Source organism: Chiroxiphia lanceolata, chromosome 2, assembly GCF_009829145.1.
Source record: "Chiroxiphia lanceolata isolate bChiLan1 chromosome 2, bChiLan1.pri, whole genome shotgun sequence".
Classification (NCBI taxonomy): Eukaryota; Metazoa; Chordata; class Aves; order Passeriformes; family Pipridae; genus Chiroxiphia; species Chiroxiphia lanceolata.
Genome location: NC_045638.1, coordinates 69,288,433 through 69,311,146, shown reverse-complemented (window position 1 = coordinate 69,311,146; position 22,714 = coordinate 69,288,433). Strand labels below are relative to the sequence as shown.

At 34.8% G+C, this 22,714-nt stretch overlaps 1 protein-coding gene across 4 annotated transcripts in view; it reads left to right on the top strand.

Annotated features, from left to right (window-relative positions):
• NBEA (neurobeachin) overlaps positions 1-22,714 on the top strand; it is a 477,681-nt gene that overhangs the window by 86,011 nt on the left and 368,956 nt on the right. For all 4 annotated transcript variants that reach the window (XM_032678783.1, XM_032678782.1, XM_032678781.1 and 1 more), the window contains exons 3-6: positions 5,974-6,074; positions 6,326-6,421; positions 10,536-10,657; positions 17,619-17,745. In XM_032678783.1, the coding sequence (XP_032534674.1) occupies positions 5,974-6,074; positions 6,326-6,421; positions 10,536-10,657; positions 17,619-17,745 (446 nt within the window). The remainder of the gene's footprint in view (positions 1-5,973; positions 6,075-6,325; positions 6,422-10,535; positions 10,658-17,618; positions 17,746-22,714) is intronic.

The window sequence follows — 22,714 nt, the reverse complement described above, 5'->3', positions numbered from 1 at the left end:
CCTCATTTTACAGCATATCAGAAATTATTCATAGGTTTTAATGCTGGACATATAAATTATGTTAAACAATCATTTCCTGATGTATAGCTGTGATCCCTCTCATATCTCTTAATTTTTTATACATGTGCCTTTTAACATCCTATAACTTTTTGTGGTGTTAAAAAGATAGCATACTTTGTTTGCTTACTAAAAATAAGTGATGAGATTATTGCACAGCTAAGGTTTTCAGAGTATGTTTGAAGGAGTTTATGCTATTCCATACTACATCCTCTCAGTAACAGGGTACAGACTGTAATCCTGGATTACTTGGTTAGAGAGCAGGGTTGGTTGTTACATTTAGTTATGGCAGCTGAAGAGATACATATGATTGTATTTATTTTCCTTGGGGGGGAACTTAGGCAGTTTCTTTCAACTCAATTTGAAAGTAGTTCGTAATTTTTATATAGTTTGTGACTGATAGGATAGTTAAATTGTGAGGCACTTTAGAAAGATTGAAGAGGTTTACCTTTATTAATTCTAAGGTTTTAGTTGATGATTTGATTCCTGACATATAAACCGGTTTTGTGGAACAGTAAACTAGCAAGGATTTCACATGAGAAGGAAGAGGAGAATAACAGCAGCATGAAAACTGGATTACTGAGGAATGATTTTGTCCTTGGCTTTTCTTTTTTTTCGGTATAAGGATATCTGTAATATTAAGTATTAGGAAAAGCTACATTCTATTTTTCAAAGCAAGTTATAATCAACATCTTGTTGATTAGCAATGTATATGTAAATGCTAAAGTTAGAAGTGTTGTGCTAAATACTGTACTGTGAGATTCAGACTGAAGTATAACAGACCAATAGATTCACAAATTATGTGTTTCACCAAGTATGTTTTGTTTTGCAGTACTTGTAAATATGTTAGAAGAGTATAAGGCTGAAGATACTCTTTCATTCTGTGTTAACTATAACATATTATATGATGAGAACACACATTTCTATTTTGAAGTTTTTCATGTTTAACTCATGGAAATAATGTTCTTATATGAGTAATCAGACTGATAAAATTTGTCCAATTTGAGGTCCCCTAAGTAGTACTTCTGTACGTGGCATATAGGACTACAATGATGTCTCCATTAGAGAGAATTTAAAAAAAATGCTTAGCTAATTATAAGTCAAAAATCAAGAGCATAGGATCTGACTTTCAGGAGCATTTGGTAGTTGAAAAATCATTCTGAAGGTACAGATATTAATATAAGCCAGGGGTAGTACATTAAAAAAAACTTTAATGGATCCTCTACCTCATAAATCTTTTTTCTGAGAGTAGTCACACAGTAGTTCAGAAAGAGATCTTCTGCAGAAAAAACATCAGTAAGCTTGCTCTTCAGTATGCTTACGTGGACAAAGGGAGCCCATATGTAATTTAAAATCAAAACTGAAAATTGGAATTCTGACAGAATTTTAGATCTGCAATGTGTTTCAAATTATTTGAATAGTTTTCTGTATATCATGAGCAGGGATTGAACAGAATCACACTTTGTAGGGTCTCTCTCTGATAACTGTAAATAGATGAGAATGAGTTTTTTGAGAATTTTTTTGGATAAGACATGGAAGCAACAAAATTAATCATTTCCTTTTCTCTCTTGATTTCTGTAAGCTCCTCACCACCCTTTTATAAATGGTAACAAGCTGGTAATAAGTCAGAAATAACAAATACGGTCCTGTAATAACTATTTCAATGTCAGATTTTTGATGACAAAATCAGCGACAACTAATGCAGTATCTGTGTTCCCTAACCTGCTATGCAGATGTTGAGGTCATATTTGACACAAGATGACCGTAGAACTGCTTTACCCCAGATATTTCTATGAACTTTCCACTCCAAGGGAATGAAGTAAAAAATTTTGTGCCAAAATGTTTTTTAACATTGAGGGAAGATGTTTTGAATCAGAGTTGTGTTAGTTTTTACTTCTAGTACCACTTTCTTCGCAAAACAGTCGGTAATCCTCTGTCAGCCCAATGTTTTGAAATTGGCTTTTATCATCTGTAAACGGTACATGTTTTCTGAGATTTTTTTATTTGGTTTTTCTGGGAGTTGCTTGTTTGTTTTTAGGTCATCTCACTTGTACCTTTGTGAAACACTGTGATTAGACCTAGATAGGGTTTAAATAGACAAGACAGGCACAATCTCTGTTTTATGTTCTGACAGCACATTTTCAGGACAGTCTAAGTCTCAAACCACTCTTCTCTGGTTTTATGAAAGTAAGACAGCAGCAAATGAACACGTACCCAATCTTTTGCAGTGAAAAGAACTTGTCTGTCTGTTTAGATGAAGACTGTCAGATTCATGAGGTTCTCAGCACTTTAAATATCTCACTTCACATGATTTTACAGATTCTGTGGTCAAAAATAAAGCCTAATCATCTTGAAAGTCTCTATTGCAATCCAGATGGGCTCATTGCCATTTGTATTTCAAGTTGCTTTCCAGAAGCAGCACCTGTCAAAGTCATCTTTGTACTGTGATAATCTATTGTACTAATAAAGGGAATGGTCAGCCCTTTTAACAGTGGTTAAGGAAAAGAGAATACTAAAATATTTTCATAGATAATTGGTGCTGTGTTTTGCTTTTTTTTTTTTTTCTTTTTAAAAGCATCACAGGATCTTCCCTGAGGGTTTCACTTTTTACAATTCTCTGTTTCCAGGTGATGAGTAGTGAAGCAGATCATCTGCTCTGAGGGACTCTTTAGGATAGTGTGTCTGTAGTACCTTCACAGAAGCCTGAATGGTGTATGAGAAAATAACCTGAACTGCTACAGAATAGATATGTCTCCCTTAAGTGCCATTTTATTTCCCACAGTTCTGTTGTGATGCTATAGGTAATTGTTATAAAATTGCTAGTTACTAAATTCTTCAGCACTGAAACAGTTCCTAGTTTTCAAGCAACAATGTTGGCTTTTGACTGCTCTGTCATTATTGGGCTGTTAACAAGCTCGTTCAACTCATTCCATAAGAAAAACAGAAAAATGATCACGTTCTGTATTTCCAACCTGTAGAAATTAGTTTACTGCACCAACAAGAGGTAAATTCACAATTTCATGGTTGTCTGTTGTTATAAGCTTAAGGAGGAATGAGGGCAGTTTCCTGAAGTTGGGTTTCCAATACTATTTAGTATGTCTTCTAAAGTTAATGGCAGACTATGTTGTTTTGACATATGCACATTGTTACTTGAAAGACAGGCAGGCTCTTTTATTATTGTATTTTCATTTTAAATGACTGCATTAAGCATTCCTTCAAGGTTGCTGGTTAATTTGTAGATCATATGAAAATTGCTTAGTATAAAACTATTCAGAAGGTGCCATTAACAGAAATTAGAAATGCATTAAAAATGAGAAAAAGTGCCTGTTTTTTCCTTCTGGACTTAATATTATTTTACACAATCATATTTTTGAAATGAGATTGTAGATTCCAGTCATATATGTAATGTTATTTAATATAAAAAAAAAAGTAGACATTAAAAAAATCCAATTCTAGTACATTTTCTGACCTTTGTTCATTTATAGATGAGTGGATTATTAGAATTTATAAACTGACTCTTTTATGAGATTTCTAATAAGTATGAATAAAATTATGTAATGAATTGCAGTTATTTTTAAGTCTTGTTATATTGAAACAAGAAACAAACCTTCTTTAGAGGAGTTTATAGCAATATCTTTAAGTAGCCTTAAGTGCTTAGACTTCCACAGATGTTGTTAGCTTTATCTCTACTTATTACCTACCGGGCTTCCATCTTCCAGGTCGTTGTTTTACCCACAGTTACATTGCTAGGGAGCTTATGTTTCCTTTTGTCCATCAATGTTTAATTCATTACTTATAAATATGTATTTCTAATGCCTGTAGGTTATCAACGTCTTCAGTAGAAATAAGAATTTTTCTGTGCCATAAGGTACTACAGGACTATAACAATGAAAGAAAGCAGCACATGCTCAGTGATTTTTAGAATCTGCCAATCATTTCTGTTTGATTATATTAATTTACACTTTTGTCATCTATTACAAGTTTTTTTTAATGCTATTCTGACTTTCACAAGACAACTTTGCTTCTATACAATATTTTTTCTCTGTGAAGGAAGCATGATCTGGAAAGCAAGCTAAGACTACAAAGTGAGAATTGAGAAATTCCCAGCCAAAGATTAGTATTCACTTGTGCTTATTTCCCTTTCTGAGTTTTCAGTGTGTTACTGTTCTCAGTTTCTGATCATGTACAAGATGTGCAAATCACTGCCAGCTTCACACTGGAGGCTGGAGATTGTACAGTGAAGGGGGCAGATGCATGTAGGTACTAGAAGAGGATCTGAGTCATAGAATTCATCACCGTGAAAAACAAGACATTTAGTTTTCTTAGCTGTATTTTGTTTTCCCTAATTCTGTCACAAATATAATGAGGCAGTAATTTAAAGGGAACATTAAATAAAGAGAAAGGGGAAGGGGAAAAAGAATTCTGTACTTGAACATTAGGATATTCAGATCTTACAGTGAAAATGTCTGCTAAGTTGCAGTGCTTTTCTTTTGCCTTTCCTGTTATGCAGTTTCACTCACCGAACAGCTTGTTATGTCTCCTGTAAATGAAATGATATTTTGTTCTTCACACATGCCTTTTGCCTGCTCAGGTCCAGGGGCTAGTCTCCTAGTAGAAAAAATTCAATAGGTATTGATGGTTTTGCTAAAAAACACATATGTACGGATTTGCAGAGAGAAAATTTCTTTTAAAAATATGAATGTGAAGTGTCATTTAAAAAATGTATGCTTCTGAAGTCTCCCTTTGTCAGACTCTGCAAGAGTCATCCTTTCACTAATGAAAAAGGAGAACATGCAGTCATACAAATACAATAAAAATTTATATGTAGAAGCCCATGTTTTCTACAGGTTTGCGGGGGAGGATTTTGTGATTGTTGAACAGATTGGAAAAGTTTGTTAATGCTGATTCTGTTGTGTCATAGTTCTTTTGTTTTGGAAACTCTGTACTTCACTGCTTGATCTTTGAATTAAATTTCTTATGCCACCTCTATAAAGATGAGCAAATTACTTTTCCTCCTGCTAGAGGAAATAGTAATTCTTAGTAGTGCATTTTATTCCAGAAGAAAGTGTGAGGTCCAACATCCCACAAGCTAACAAATTCTTAAAATGAAATTCTGTTTTTTAAAATAAAAATTCAATCACTACCAATAGCTTTAAACTTGATACTCCCTGAAAGGCTGATTATTTAATATTCTTACTCTAAAAGTCTATGAAAGCTGTATTACATAAATTTGTTGGCAATCACTTCTTTTTATTGTGCTCTTTTATTGTTTTCTCGCTATGATTTTCTGATTTTTTTTCCTTGTGGGTCTTTTGCTTTGCTTTTGGTTTTGTTTGATTGTTAGATTTTTCTTTTGTTGTTTTGGTTTTGTGGAGTTTTTGTTGTTTGGGGGGGGGGTTGGATGGGGGGAGGGTTTTTTTCCCTCTGGTCTCTCCTTCTGGTAAAAGTCAGAAGCATTACCACTGTAGCAAAAATGTTGGAACTATACAAATTATCAGTATAATGTGCTGCACTTAAGTTGAGGACAAACATCTTTTAGGTCAAAATTTTTTGACAATTAGCTTCAGAGGAAGGAAGAACTCTTATCCCAAAAGTATACAGCAGAAAGGAGCAAGCTAGAAGTTTTTAATGTGTCATGAATGTTGTGAAATGGGAACAATTAATTCTCCATAAATTTAATTTTTTTTTTGAAAGTGTGATGCAAAATTTAAAACTGCGCATGTAGTTGATTTCTATTAAATGCCAAAGCAATGAGAACGTGAAATCCTTTGTGAAATATTTAAGGCAATAAGTTTGATTTTTAGAATTTGTGAATACACTTACTTTTAAAAGTATTAATATTTTGTTGTTTTGTGTTTTTTTTTCTGTCAAAACAATTAAGTTCAGAGTTCAGAATAACTTTATTTTCCTTTGAAGATCTCCTAGTTGATATGTTGGGGGTTCTTGCCAGCTACAGCATCACCGTCAAAGAGTTGAAGCTTTTGTTCAGCATGCTTCGAGGTGAAAATGGAATCTGGGTAAGCTGTGATCGGATAAAGCATTAAGTGTCATTCCATTAGAGACTAAAGTTAATGTAAATTGTCTCCCGGGACATATAAACTTGAATTAATTGTTTTTCTCATGTTGACTGAACTTATGTTTAAGAAATATTTTTGCTAACTACTTCAGAGTTAATTTGCTGTTTTTGAAAACTGTCCACTTTGCATTGTAGCCTACAGAGTACAAAAATGATTGTATTGACTTTTATGCAATTTTCTTGTTTTCACAGCCAAGACACGCAGTTAAATTATTATCAGTCCTTAATCAGATGCCACAGAGACATGGGCCTGATACCTTTTTCAACTTCCCAGGCTGTAGTGCTGCAGTAAGTTTTCAACCAAAATACTACAATTTCAGTAAGAAATAAATAGTTCCTTATTTGCATTTCCTTTAATTTGTTTCAGAAATGCGTGAAAAGGAAGTAAGAGGATAAATGCATGCTTGAGTAGTGTATACGTTTTCTTCCATAGATTTGCAAGGTAGTTATGTTGTTGAGAAGTTGCACTTGTGAGGATGGAATGTCAAGCAGCAGATTTTTGTTTGGGGAAGTTACTGTAAAAGTGAAATCTGAAAATTCCAAAGAACAGTGTTATTTTATTAGAATAATGTGATTGATATTATATAAAGGAAAGGGCTGAGGAAAATCTAGGAATGAACTTCTGCATGTCATCACAGTTTACAGTGACTGCTTAGTCATACATTTTATTATAAATTTTTCTGTTTATCTGAATGCCAACAGCTGTTTACTTTCCATCAAGGCAGTGATTTAAATGCAGTCTTCTTTTGGCTTTTCTTTTTGAGATAACTTACAATGGCAAAATTGTATTCCTTTCCAAACCTTCCCAAATGGATATTCTCTCTTTCACTAACTGCATGTACTTTCAGAAAAAAAGCTACAAATAAAGTAAAATATTGTATACAGATTTATAGATTATTGAGAGTAAATACAAAAGGGTAAAGCAGAGTAATACATACTTGAGGTTCAGTTCTATTCTGATATGGATCAGGATATACTTATGGTAGAATATAGAATCTTTTAACAGAAAATAATCCTGAAATTCCTATTTTCTCATACCAGTGCTTGAAGTCTGCTCTACTTGCATTTTATCAGTAGGTATCCTGGTTTGAGACCCCTAAAATCCAATTCCCGAGTCCAAGCCCCCCTCCCACATCTCACCCCAGTGTGAGATGGGTTTTCCAGACACAACACAAGACTCAATATGGGGGGAAAAGGGAATTATATTACAATCACTGTACAAATAAATATTACAATACAGTATCATATACATAATCTTTAACTATTTCTCCTATGATAAATCAGTATTTACAATGGATGAATCTCTTCTCCCTCCAATAAAAGTCCAGAAGGGAAAAGGAAAGATCCTTTCCACTCTCAGAGCAGCAGCCTCTCTTCTTCCATGCAGCAGCTGTAAGGAGCTGGATCTCTTTCCAATACACACAAGGGGGTTCTCCTCTACCCCTCTCGGCTCTTCGACTCCAATCGAAGGTCTCTCTCTTCCATGGGCTGCGTAGCAGGGACAAAACTCGCTTCACCACGTCGTATCATGGAGTGTAAGATCCCCATGAAGGTCCCTTCCTCAGGGGATTCACCCCTGAGTCAGAACATCTCAGGCAGCTTTCAGTTGAAGGTCTTTGCCTCAAGAGTTCTATCAGAGCTCCTCTGCTCAGTCTCAGCTGCCAGCTTGGCAGCAGCAGCAGGAGGGGCAAAGTCACGCCCTCTGCATTCTGTCTGACCATCCCAGTCCAGCTCCAGGATGCCTGAGCTTCTTAGCTCCTCTCTCTCCGGTGCTGCAGCACTCCAAGACTCCTCTCAAGTAGGAGTCCATCTCCTTCTCCTCTCTAGGAGGTCTCAGAGGGGTTTGGGGAGTTTGTTTCAGTTCTTACCCCAAATTCTCTCTCTGTAGAGCTTAGTTCTCTCTCTGCTGCTGGCTCTCTCTCTCTCCGTGCAAGAGTTCTCTCTGTGTTGCTCCAGGCCATCTCTGCTGCTTCTCCTTATCTCTTCTGGCTCTTTGCCACTGTTCTCCGGTCAGTGCTGTTTCTGCCGCTGCTCCTTCTGCCCACTCACGGTGGAGAAAACTCCCAGCTTCTCAGTCACGGACTCCGGTCCAGTTTAATACTGTTTCCGAGTTTCTATGACCCCAGCCGGGGGCAGAGGGGCTCCTGCCCCTTCTCCTTGTGGCTCTACAACATGACCACTTCTCTCCAACAACAACTACATCCTTCTTTTCCAGTCTGGTGTGATATGTTTATATTTTGCAGGAGCACTCATTAGGTCCACATCAAGTGACACCACCCCCTCGGGGGTTACCATTTTTTTAACTCTAGGGGGAAAACTTTTTTACCCTACCACAGTAGCACTGATAATCTTCTTCAAGCACAAACCACTGCCTCCATTTCTTGTGAATACAGTTGTTGGTTTGACAGATTGCATCAGGGAAATAAACTGGCTGAAAATCGCTCTTTTACACCTGGGTTATTTTTGCTAATGACTTCTTTGATCTTGTTGGATATTCAGCTGTATTAACAGGTGTGTCAGCAAAATGCATAGTGCAGATTGTGTAAGGAATTAATTAATGAGTTTTGGAAGGGAAAGTTTCATTTCGTACTGCTAAATTAAAGCCACAGTTAACCTCTGCTAAAAGTAGATGCAGCAGCAGCACAGGTGTTGCAGAATATGAATGTCTACAATGACACGTACTGCTTTGACATCTCTGGGCTTCAGAGGCAAACCCTAATGAAATTTCTCTCTTAAATTTATCAGAAGTTCAAAAAAGGTTTTGCAGGGAAAGAATTTCAGATATTCCTCCCTGTCCAAAGATATGCATCAGTTACAGGAGCGTAAAGCTCTTAATTGAAATGCCCAGTACATATTTCTCTTTCCTTGAATTGGATCCTTCCAGGATTTTGTTTTACATAGCACTAAAGATTGACTTCAGCCTGTAAATCAAGAAGTATGAGTTTCAAATTTACACTTCTTGAGTAGAGCATGTTGGATTACACTATGAAGTTCTGGAGAGGATAAATCCTCTGAAGTGGACCAAGGGCAAATATTTATAAAATGACCCAAAAAACAAAGCACTTCATTAGAAGAGAATGGATAGGAACTTGTTCACTAGCACTGAATTCAAGTTTTCAGGTGTGATGCACTGTGTTGACATCAGACAGAGAAACAGTGTAATTTTTAATTGGCATGATAAATATCAGATTGACCCTCTTTAAAGTTGGGTGCATGCTGCTTGTATAACCAAGACTTCTGTGGCAGTAAAAAGAGCCAAGAGTCTACTGAACCAGTCTAGTGATATGCTTCTGAGACCTGCTTCACTATCCCAGCTGAAGGGCTCTTCCAGAACTGTATTACATCTCTGCCAGTCTGCGTAGGTGGCATGTTAGTCACTCCATTTGGACATCAGTGGTGGTGGTTCCTAGGTGTTGTTCCCATTTGTCATCAAGCAACTCTTCTTCTGTTTCAGGTAGGAAACTCCCTCTCAGCAGGCATATCCCAAAGGTGTTCCTTTAAATGTTTAGTACCAAGCTTGAAGCAGAACTTTTGTCTCCCTAAGTACTAGCATGATCAGAGCACATTGCTGTATCTAATTATAAAATTTACTGTGATTTTCCCATTTCTCTGCTCTTAAAATTATATCAGCAATTGACTTGCATATAAAAATGATGGAAAAGTCAGTCACAGTATCACTCACCCTTGTCCTATCACTACATGCCCTTGCATAAAGTCCCTCTCCAGCTTTCTTTTAGGCCACCTTTAGGTACTGGAAAGCTGCTATGTCTTCCATTTCCTCCCTAACCGTTATTCAGGGCCTTGCCCAGGTATAAGGAGTTCTCTGAAACCTCTTCATCAGTCAGCCCCTAAAAATGAAATATTGAAAAACTTAATTCCTTCCCAAGACATCCCTTACTATGGATGTATTTAACTGGAAATTGGAGTAAAACTTTCAGTCTCTTACCTTACTAAATGTTTATAGGAAAAAAAATCTGATAGTGCTCTTACAATTCAGGGAACAACCTTTTTTATACTGTAGTTTTAAAAATGAATCTTTATAGTGTGATCTGTTGATTAATTTGATTTAATATTTAAGTTTATAGATGAGATTAATAATTATTGAAAGCTAAAGTTATAGTTTAATTTCTGCAGAAGTATTTTTTCTATTTTTGTTCTGTTAATATAATTTTGTGTCCTCTAGTGATAGAATTTATGTAGTTAAAAATTAAAGTATTTTGAAATAGATGGAAAAGTAATGCATTTATTCAAAAGCACTATTTGAAGTTTTTTCTGTATTATTTGAAGTTAAAGCAGATCTACGGATCTAGAACAACAGGATTTTAGAAAGACGTTACCTTTAACAATATTTCTCAAAAAAATTAACTTTCTTGTTTCTTTTTTTTTTCCCCTCTTCTTCCAGGCAATTGCATTGCCTCCTATTGCTAAGTGGCCTTATCAAAATGGGTTTACTCTTAACACCTGGTTTCGTATGGATCCACTAAACAATATCAATGTAGATAAGGATAAACCCTATCTCTATTGGTAAGTAACTTATAATGCTGCAGGTATGATTTGTTCTGGCTTCCTAGTAGCAGTTAATCTATCTCAATGTTTTTAGTTCCCCCTGCCAAATATCTGCAGATTTTAATGGCTGCTTACTGTATACAAGCTCCTACAAAGTCATCTGTCCTTTTTGCTTTGCAATTTATAAATCCATGGTTGCAACATATGTGCTTTGTAGATTAACCATAAAATCTAGTGTGGTGGTTTCTTTGGGAATTTTAAAATATAATATTTCTTAGAGCTTTAAACTGAGAATGTTGTCGCATTTTCTGTTTGGTGTTTAAGATTCTTGTCTGATGTTAGTACTACAAAATAAATATGTTATATTCAGCGCGCACTGTCTGCATGTTAGCTAGAGGTAATAGAAATTAGATCTGTGAATATAAAAATGGCTTACTGATCACCTGTTCCTAAAAAATGTGCAAATTTGGTGTGAATGTAATGCATATAAGAGAAACTGAATATACCAACGTCAGAAGGAAATTAGGAACAGTACAAATTCTTACCATTTTTATATAGTGGCTCAAAGCAAGCTATAATTAATAATTCAAAATAGGAAAAACATTCAAGCTAGATCTTCTTTACAAAGATTTTGGACTTTGCCACGTGAAAGTTTGAGTCACACATAACCACCACCAAGAGGAAGATACCAAAGCAAACATTTGTTTTCTTTTAAATGTACTTCTGAGGATGTAATACTTTTTTCTGTTTACTTAGGTGAAAAATATGTCATACAAATTAACTCTTTAGTTTCTTCTAAAAAGTAAACTGTCTCTTAAACAATCTTTATTTTAAAAGCACTAACTTAGTAGCATGCACAACTTCAGATAGTACTCTGATTTGAAGCAGAGGTGATGAAAGCAGTCAGCTAGAACAGGTTCCTTGGGACCTTCTCCAGTCGGGTTTTTGAGTATCTTCCCAAATGCAGACATTGCAACCTCACTGGGAAACCTGTACAAGTCTTTGACCATTCTCACAATGAAAAAAGTTTGTCAGTTTCAGTCAATGTCCATCGTTCCTTGTTCTTTCAGTGGATATCACTGGGAAGTCTCTGGCTCATTCTTCTTTACTCCACACCCACCAGATATTCATATACATCTTTTCCAGGCTAAATAGTCCCATGTCTCAGCCTCTTCTAAAATGTCAGAGGCTTTGATCATTCAGTCTGGTATGTCCATGTCTTTCTTGCATTGTGCAGCCTAGAACTGGACACAGTACTCCAGATGTGGTCTCTTAAGTGTTGAGGACGAGGAAGGATCACCTCTCTCAACCTGCTGGGAATGTTTTTTTCTAATACAGGCCAGAATACCACTGGTTGCCTTTTCCACGAGGGCACATTACTGGCTCATGGTCAAGCTACTGTCCACCCAGACTAGCAGGTTCCTTTCTCACAGGTGATTTCCATCTGGTCAGTACCTAGCATACACTGCTGCTTGGGGCAGTTCATCCTCAGGGACAGTACTTTACCCTTCCCTTTGTTGATCTTCATGAGATTCTTGTTGGACTGTTTCTCCAACCTGCTGTGGTCCTTCTGAATGACTACACACTAACCTGGTGTATCAGCCACTCCTTATAATTTTGCATCATCTCTAAGCTTTCTGAAGGTGCACTGTCTCACCATTCAGGTTATTAATGAGGAAGCTGAACAAGGTTGGAACCAGTGTTGATGCCTAGGGCACTCCAATAGTAACTTGCCTCCAACTGGTCTGATACCACTGATGGCAATGCTTTAAGCTAAACTGTTCGCTTAGTTTTCAGATGACCTCACTGTCCACTTATGTAGCTCATTATCACTGAGGTTATTACAGTGTTGAAAGGTCTTGCTTGTAGAAAGTCAGGATAAACATTCGCATCTTTCTCTGCCATCCTTCAAGCCAGTCATCTCACCATAGAAGGCTATCAGTTTGATTGAATAAATCTGTGGTATTCCAAATCACCTTCTTAGCTATGATCCAGGCTTTAAGTGAGTGCAGTACCTTTGTGGTGGGAGTCAGCAGTTACATCAGCTCAACCATGATCTGAAAACTGATGCTTAAAAATGGAGAAGGAAAGCAAAGAAATGTTTTCACATTTGCCAGATGTGAGGGAAAATTGCTACTGTTCTGTAATTAGCTAAACACTAAGCCCTGCTTCAAGAACTGTTAGCCAATTTGATTTTTTTCTTTAAAAATAATTTTAATTATCTCTGAGGATGATATTGGGCAGCTTCTAACAGACAGTCTATTAACACCTGTGTATTGGGACAATACTGTAGTTATCTTATCAATTATAAAATGAATGTAACAATTGTGGAAAGAAAATTAGGAGTTTGACATTTGTATGGATGATAAATAACAAGACAGACCAGTCAAGTTCAAATGGTAAGATTCAGAATTACATAGCACAAATTTTAGTATAAGCCAACAAACATCATATACCTAGCAGTGAATAATGGGTCGTTATATGTATGAGTAGTTATATATAAGAAAGCAGGGATTACAGTAGGATGTTAAGGGTTGGTATAGGTTACCAACTGATCATAAACTGCTTCTTCATTGCTCTAGCTGAAAAGAGCTGATGGGATCCTTTTAAGGATAATCTGAACAGAGAAGAGAAAAAAGATGGTGTGATCCCTTCCTGAAATCTTGGCAAAAGCATTGCTGAAATGCCATTTACAGTTAAGAATTGGTACTTCTTTTAAGAGCCCAATGGAAAAATAGGTACTATTCATAGGACACCTGGGAGTGAACTGTGCCCTGGAAGACACATTTTATAATGAAACCTTTCAAGAAATAAAAATAGTGATGAACGTAAGGATGCTCTTGGCTTCTGTTTTCAGAATTTATGCAAAATCTAATGTTGATGGATTTTTTTAAATCTGAGATCCAGTGGGTAGACTGCAAAATAGGAAAAATCAAACTTTTAGACACACAATACTTTATCACAATTATAAGACACAGTATAATAATCATCATCATTAAATAGATTTTTGGAAATGTTTTCTAAAAAATAAGGTGTAGATTCTTTGTCATAAAGACATGCAAATTTGGAAATTTAGGGCTAACCTTATGCATGGTCAATTGGGAAGTCTTCCTCCTCTAAATCTCTATACTTCTTCCTGCTAAAAAAATAAAGGATAGGTGGCGTGGCATAACTTCTAAGTCAGGCCTGGAATTTGATAAGATCAATACGGATACTAAGATTGATTTTTGATCAGGTTTTTTGTGTTGTTTTGTTTCATTATTTTTTAAGAGATGTTTTCTTTCGGATCGCGTATCAGGCTCTGTAAAAAAATTGGAGGGTGAACTGAGGCCGGATTGTTATAATTGTTTCTTCTTGTCAATAAATCATCCAAGTGCTTCCACAAGCATTTAATGGAAGAATGGCTAAAACTTCTGCAAGTGCATTCTACATTTTATTTTTGCAGATGTAAGGACAAGGAGAAAAAAACCAAAACAAAACAAAAATCAAGCTGTCTAGTATTGTCAGTCCTTCTCTAGACCTAGTAATAATAGAAATAATTCAGAACAGTTGCAAAAGCACATAATGGAATTCCAAAGTTAGTAGAAAGGAACTTCCCCTCCCCCTTATTCAGGCAAGAATGTATTAATATCTTCTCAGTACTATGATCATATGTTAAATTGCTCGTAAAATCCTAAGGTAAAGAAACTGGAATCCCTGAACAGTTCCCTGGTGGATGGAAGAATGCTTTCGTGCAATGGAAGTGTAATAACATTCAGTAGCTGCTTTGAGAAACTGGCTGAAATGAAACATAACTGTAAAGGTTTTATGAACGAACTGTAGTAAAACTGTATACCAGCTGCTCTGGGAGATAGTTTAAGGCTCATAAAACCGTATGGCTGTTGACAGTACTGCTCTTGTTGTCTCTGTGCATTTCATCTTTGGATGTGGCAAGTTCTGCACATGTAGGTAATTTGTAAGAGAATTTCTTTGCAGCATCCTAGAGACCAGTCCTAGCCTACTTTACCTTTGGCAAGAAGTAAAATGTGAAGATTAACATTATATACTATAATGTTGAGGTAAACAGAGAATCTGAGTTCTCAGTTTTTTAGTTACTGTTGTATTAGAATTCTTATTATTTGGAGGAAAAAAGTAAAGTCATGTTTATAGAATCTTTTATTCTATTTCTTCTATTCCAAGTTGAAGAGCCCTGCTAAGAAAGGAGCTGTTTTTCATTATGTCATTTCTTTATTGTGTTCATATGCTGAACTCTGGGAAGTTAAAGTGCTTAAAATTTCAGGAACAGTCAAATTTGACCATAATGGTGACAAAATCAGCCCAGTAACCAGTAAGGATAGGAAATGAAAAAAATTTTAAAGGTGTAGATGTTTATTCAAGAGACATTCTTTATTTCAAAATGCTTGCTAGCTCCTATCAAAAGTAGTAGGATGCATTTTACACAATTGTAATAATGTTTTATCAAGTAAAAATGTGATGATATTTACAATGTTTGGCAATTTAAATTGGTAATTTAAAATAAAACATTTTATTTAACATCTTTAATCAAATAATACCACATCATATGTCAGGGTGTAGTGAATCTGTATATTTTTTAATATACTTCAGGTTGGGATTCTGTTAAACAAAACCATTTTAGACTGTAGAGATGACTTAGTTGCTGAAAAACAAATTTGTCATTGTGAGAGATACAGCTACCTGCTGAAAAATTTTTTGAATGGCATAAGGCCCTAAGGAGGAAAATCAAATCTCAGACCAGCTCACAACACAATCAGTTGTTTTTATTGTAAAAGCTGTAATTTAAGTTTTTAACCTTCATGTTATTGTACAAAATTCACTGATGTGGTCATGCAGGTAATTTGTATATATAGGTAATGTAGATTGTATGCATATATGAAGGATATTCACTGTTCCTTTTGTTGAGGGGTATAACTGCCTATGGGGTCATTGTGGAAGCCAGATCATTGACGTGATCCAGATTAAAAATAGTCTTCAAAAGATAAAGGGGAATGTCAGTGTTATAAGTTGTCTTCATTGTTGAGGTCAGTGGTAATGGACAGTATGTAATTTTTCTCTTCATTCTTAGATTATGTATTGGTTTATTTAGAGAGGAGTTTTTACGTTTGTTAAGAAGAATGCCCTTTTTTTTGCAAAGAGTGGTGTATGGAAGCCCTTTACTAAAGGCTGTGGCAGGGAATAATGCTCCTTTTCAGCACAATAGCTTGAGGGGAGAGAGAATTGTGTACAATGTATAGAGGCAGATGAAAGAATGAAGAAGACACAGCTTGAATTTGCGAAAATAAAGAGATATCCTATGTATACTTCAAGACTGGAAGGAAGGACCTCTGGGTGAGGACCCATTAGAGTGCAGAAAATTCATCTCTAGATGTTATTATTCCTGTTCTGTTTAGCCTCATCACTCTGTTTTTAACATTTAATAAAAGTATTCTAATTTATTAAAACAAAAATGGCTTTCTAGAATTCGGTAATTTGAATGTCTGTTTTTTGCCTCCTTTAAAAATTCACTTAGAGGACAAGAATGTCTAAACCCTGACTACCTCAGGGTCTAATCACACCACCTATCTTGTAAAGAATCTATTTTTTTCATAAGGTCATGGTTTATGACCTATAGTTTTGACAGTGAGCAAAGAGGAAAATCTGATTCTCTCCTTCAGTGATGTATGCATACACATTTAACTGTGATTTTCTGAAGATGGAATTAGGTCTATAGCTATGCAATTTTTCTGCATATTAAAATCAAGCTTGTATCTTTGTAGTTGGGTAAACTAAAGATATAGAACCTAATATATAGAAAGATAAAGATATGTGGCAGCTATTAAGTAAGATGAAATCTGAACTTAGTGTTTGTTTGTACCTTTCACTTCTTAATACTCCTAGCAAAAACCTAGTAAAGTGTTTGATGAAAATGTTTCAATAAAGAAACCATTTAAAACATCACTGTAAGAATATGAAATTATACGTTAGCTACATTAAAAGAATGAGAGTGTTAATTAATGGGCTACAGGACTTTATACAAATGTTCAAAATTAGTAGTGTCTTTTCTCATACTTGCAAAGCTTCATTTAAGAATTTATTGATGAAGTTCACCGCGTAGACCTTGTATTTCAGCCATTGGTTATTTATTTAGAAAAAGGCTGAAAGCTGTGTGCTCCTTATTAATCATAGCAGACTGCTCTTTACTGTACTTAGCTTTTCAGAAGGCATTAAGTGACAATGGATGTAGATATGGACTTACCCATTTTGAATTGCTCTGTGTAATGCCATTTGTGAATTTTGACCAGCTACCTTTGTTTTTTTGATAAGTCCAATATTTCTCTTTACAATGCTTTTGATTTCAAATATAACTAGAGAAATGTATGAGATTTCTGCATTATCTGTCTTCATGATGTTTGTCACAAGAAGGCTGAAAACCCTTACTAAACTTAGTTTCTTAAAATTTTAGTCTTTTATCCATTTGACAAATGAAAATAAATTTACCACTCAGATGAATAAACCTTCATAGATCATTAGCCTAATTCATGTCTTGAAAAATAATTCTTTTGCATAGTAATTGTCTTGAATCCCAATTTGTATGTCATACCATCTGCATTTTTCTCTGAACCCCATAAAATTGTAAGGCATCTCACACTTGTTCTGTAATGGTTATTTCTTCACAACTTTAATCAGATGTATTATTTTAAATTATGATGAATTAGGAAACTGAGGGGAAACGTGATAGATACAATATTTACTATCTTGGATTTTAGTAAAAAAAAAGTACTGATTTTTAAAGTGTAGCCTGGAATCAATTAAGTGCTGAAGGTGAGTAGCGCCCCCCAAAGAATGCTGGGAGAAAATTAAGTTCACCATTCCAGGTACTAAGTTATTTTCTTTCTCATGGTGATTTGAAGTTGTATTTGAATCTCTTTATTATACAATAATTCCCCTTGTCTCAATTTCATTCATAATTCTTTCTTTTCAGTTTCCGCACTAGCAAAGGTGTTGGATATTCTGCTCATTTTGTTGGCAACTGCTTGATAGTTACATCATTGAAGTCAAAAGGCAAAGGTTTCCAGCACTGTGTGAAGTATGACTTTCAGCCACGCAAGGTAAGCAAAGTGGTATTTACAATAGAGAATAACATTGAAAAAGTGAGAAAGTACTTCTGGGAAGAAGGACTAAAATCTCTTTTGTGCCATAGTGTTACTAATACTTTCTTTTTTATGAGTAACTGCTATGATGATCATGCAAAGTTTTATGCCTATTACAGTTCAGAATCAATTAGAAAAAAAAATTTATAGAGTAACAGTTCTATAAAGTCAGCTTGTTTTTTAAAGTACTGCTTAATTAGCTTCAGACAGAGAAGAATTTTGAGTATTTGTAAAATGATTGTATTTTATTATTAAAACTCCCTCATTCTGTTTCTGAAAATTCCGTACCTGGTAGCTTTGTGGCCAACGTCTTGAAAAATTTTGATGGCAATGCTGTATGATATAAGGCTCTGAACTTTCTTCTGTGTCAGTGATGTTTCGGGATTTCTCATTTTTCATAGTATATCGTGATTATATCTGTAGATCATATTAGTGTTCATTTCTACTCTGTGCGTAGTAATCCTAGGGGAACAATTATTCTGCAGCCTTCAAAATTGCAGTTAATTGACTGAGGCATTGTCTTTCCATACAGCAAGCATTATGTGTTTATCATTGATAGCGGTCTTGTGTATATTTTGCTGTGAAGCTCATTTCTTTTTTTATGGGCTTAGATTTTGTATGTTGAATTTCAGTGCTTGTTTTGTTCTGAGAAACCAAACTCTGAGGGAGAGAATGCCATTGTTCACACATCAGCTTAATGTTCTACTATTTTTCTTAGTATGTATTTGTGATTCAAAATAACTATTTCTGATTTCATCAGGTAGCTTTTGTTCACTTGTGGTTTTTTTAAAATGAAGTAATGTCTTTTTCTAGCATATTACTTGAGGATATATAAAGCCTTATAAACACATATCTGCTGAGTCTATCCGAATGAATCAATTCTGTTTTGCACATTTAATTTTATAGACAGAAAAGTGTTGTGATAATTCAATTTTCTTTTACAGTAGCACATCTGATGCTACTGATGAACGCTGAACCTGGAACAAATGAACAAATGAAATATGTTAACTTTTGTATTATGTTATTGTTAATTAGCCTGTGGGATCTAGCTGATCTTTACTTGCTGATGAAGTCATATCTTTCATATTTTAGCAAGATATTATTTTGATAATTTTTAATACAAATGACTAGTTTTCTTCATGCCAACTCTATAAAATTTTAGCTTTCGCTGTTCTACTGAAAATAGCTAATTGTGAAATACTAGTACACGTATATCTCGTTATATGAAAAGCAGTTTCATATCATAATCAGCTGATCTGCTAAAGTATGTCCAAATGTAAGTCCCATGATAGTTTTATATTTCCCAGAGTTTGTGCTTCATACACTTTGGGTCATATGCCAGATTTGGAAAGTATTTGAAATACATGTTATAGAATATATTTGCACGTGGTTTAATATATTTTTTCCATTACTAAGTTGTGTTTACACGTATGTGGTAAGGTACATAATGCATAATGGAGGAAATAAAATGTGTCTGGCTCTAACAAGTCAAAATGTATACTGTTTAACATGTAAATTGATTTTCTTCATGTTTTTTAGATGTGACACTGGTTTCACTGTGCAAGCTTTGAATGTGTAGATACGTATTCAAAAATTGTGTACTGATTTACAGAGCAGCTAACTGTCCAAATGCTAACTTGAGAGGTGTGATTTTTGCCATCAGATGTACTATTTCCTGTAGTTTTTTGTATTTGCTTACAGACATAGACATTTCAGCAATAGGTTTTGCCAGAAACATCATCCTCATTAAACTTCTGAATAATTTTTTTTAAATTTTTGGTAAATCACAGTAAAATTATGTATTCAAATTACCTAGTCAAAAGCTTTATGTAGGCAGATACTAAAGTTACTATGTTCATGGAAAGATCTCCCCTCTGTTAATTGTTTCATATGACACCATTCACATAATGTGTAATCTTAATTTAAAACTAAGATGTGTCAAGTGGTTACTTTAGGCTTCAATTGGTGTATTTTAATAACATTGTAAAAGCAATCATTTATAAAAACGTATGGAGAAATTTGGTATTATATCTCCAAATAAAAAATGTAGGTGTAATACAGTAGACTGACATCTCAAGAGAGCTACATAAGCTGTGGCAGTGTTGTATTTGATATGTCTATACTGCTTTTTTGGTGCTCCAAATTGAAATTTTTGTGTGCTAGTAACCCCTAGTAATTTTTACTCCCTTGAGTTCCAGCCTCAACATCAATCCTTTTAAAAATATAACAGGAAAACAGTGTAGTCTAGAGCAAACAGCTTTTTTTTTTAGATGTTTCTAGTTCTGAACACCTTTACTAATTTTAGTATAGACAGAAATAAATTCCACTTAGTGTGTGATGCCTTATCTCTCTGATTGTATGGAGCAGGAATATCACTTCGCAGTTGGTGACTAAGCTCAACAGATTTCAGCAGTATAAAAAATGGATAGGTTGTTATCTAAAGTGTCTTTGAGCACTACCTGAAGAAGCTCTTGTTACAGCTGAGAGGCATGGTCTTTGTGCATTTTTGAGAAAATGATGTAGAAAAGGAAACTGCAGGATGAATGTTAAAGAAAACTGTATTACTGACTTTGAATATTAAAAAAAAAAAAGATTTTTTCAACTAAAAGTTGAAGGAAAATTTTGTGTAAGATTATGCAACTTGGTTTGGTCTGTAGTGTAGTAGGAAAGTCCTGAAAATCATGTCCTCAGATACAGAATAGGAGAGAAATCAAAAAATCACTTGTACAACATCACCAAACATTCACATAAATGAGACATGGGTAATAGGAGGATATGAGACATACATATATGCTTCTACATATATAAAAAAATTAAAAGAGAAGCTGGGATATCTTATTTTAAATGAGGTTATTGACATAAAAGAGGTATCTGAAGCTTTCTTGACTTGACCATCACTGGATGCTTGTTTCAAATCATAGTTACAGTTATATGTGACAGTGGGGCAGGCCTTGCTAATAGAGTGATGTCCTGTATTAAAGACTTAACCTAATCAGATAAAGTTAATTGTGACAATATATAACAGAGTTTCTGTGCTCTGAAAATCAGTAACTAAGTTAAGAAAACCATACTATTCAGATTAAATTGTTAGCCACATGACAAGGATGGTTATAGCATCTGTGATGAATTGGGGAAGATCAGAGAGCATACTAATATAAAGAAGCTTGCATTACCTTGCTGTAAACTGGGTGGCATCTTACTGGTACAATGGTTCAAACTTTTAAATAGCATATGCATTTAGATTTATGTACTTTTGAAACTTTTTAGAGAGTTCAGACATTGGCTCTTGCTTGACTTTGTGTTGAAAAATGCTGAATATGCTTGAATATACAAGATTTGCAATTTTTCATTTTTGAAGGAACTGTGAAAATCTACCTTTATTTCTTAAATAAAAAAGGTGTTTGCCAGTGGCAGAGAAATTACCTGAATGCAAAGATACAAAAGGCTAAGAGTGAATATACCATTAGTCAAAAAATCCAGTAGAACGTTTAAAAGCTCCTTACAATGTACCTGAGCATAGATAAATAGCAAAGTACAAACAACTGTAAGTAAAAGGAAGTTGTTCAGAAAGTTGAAGTTGTGTCAACAGAGTACTTAGAAAAGTATAAGTTATAGCAAATAATATGCAAAATTATTACAATTCAATTTCTTTTCCTGTGCTCGGATGACTAAGGCTTAATAGGAGCCCTTGAAGAATATCTTAACATAAGAAAAAAGCTAAATCATTTAATTGCATCATTGTTTACTACAACACGAGTCTATGGGGATGAGTCAGAGGAAGTGTTCAGAATTGAAATGTCAATAGAAGAGATATAGAAATCAATGTAAGAGGTAGTAATTAATTGCCAGGACCTTAGAGAAGGCACCCCAAGTTCCAAAGAAATTTGAATACAATATTTGCCAAACTTTCAATTGGGATACATAATCCATTTTTTCAAAAAAATTGTTGATGGAAAATGCTACAAATTTTAAGAAATGCCTTTGCTGATATTTAGAATTACATGTTATCATGCCTGATTTCTTAGCAATCAAAATGGGTAGAAGCTAGAAAAATGGAAAGGAAGGGTTAGAAAACATATAGATAATATTCATATCTGGGATAAAACAATGTGCTGATGCACTGGAATTCTTGTCTGCTGCTTCCATTGAATTATTTGTAAGATTCTCACTTTGTATAAGAACAGGTTTGTGAGCCAGTTGGTACACTCTATTCCTGAAGACCTGTGGGCATTATACTCATCTGAAAGCCTTAAAAAAGTTATGTAATCATGTGATAAGAGAATTTATACATGTAAAATACAGTGATAGAAGGATATGAATCAAGTGAGCAAGCGGGAATTTCAGGAGGACATTTATTTTCTTATTGCGAAGTTTGCATTGTGAACTTGATGATGTTTGTCATCCTCTATTTAGGAACTGGCTTTGAAAACCTATGTTGCTCCTTTTATCCAGATTTGATAGTGACAAATATGAGACAAAGAGTAAACCATTTTTTAATACTCGAATACTTCCCTTGCCATTTAAGATGTAAATTTAGTTATTTCTAGTGTAGGAAGACAAAAAGCAGTATTTGACTGGATTAGTTATGATAGCGATCTGGGATAGACTTTGTGTGCATGCATGTGTGCGTGTGCACGTGTATTCAAGAAAATCAAAGGTCAGGTTTTTTTGCCTTTTTTGCCTTTCCCAGTCTTAGATGAGTTCAGTGATTCAGTTCTGAGGGAAACTTCATGTTTTCTTCTTGAACTTATTTATTGTGGACATAATGATTCCTGTTAAACAAAATATTTGAAAGACCACAATACTTGTACTTGGAAGCATTTAACTGTGATTCTTTCTCTGTTTCATTATAAAATATATTTTAATGATATGACAGGTGTCCAAAAATTGGTGGAATGGTAAAGAATAGAGGAAAAATATCAAAGGA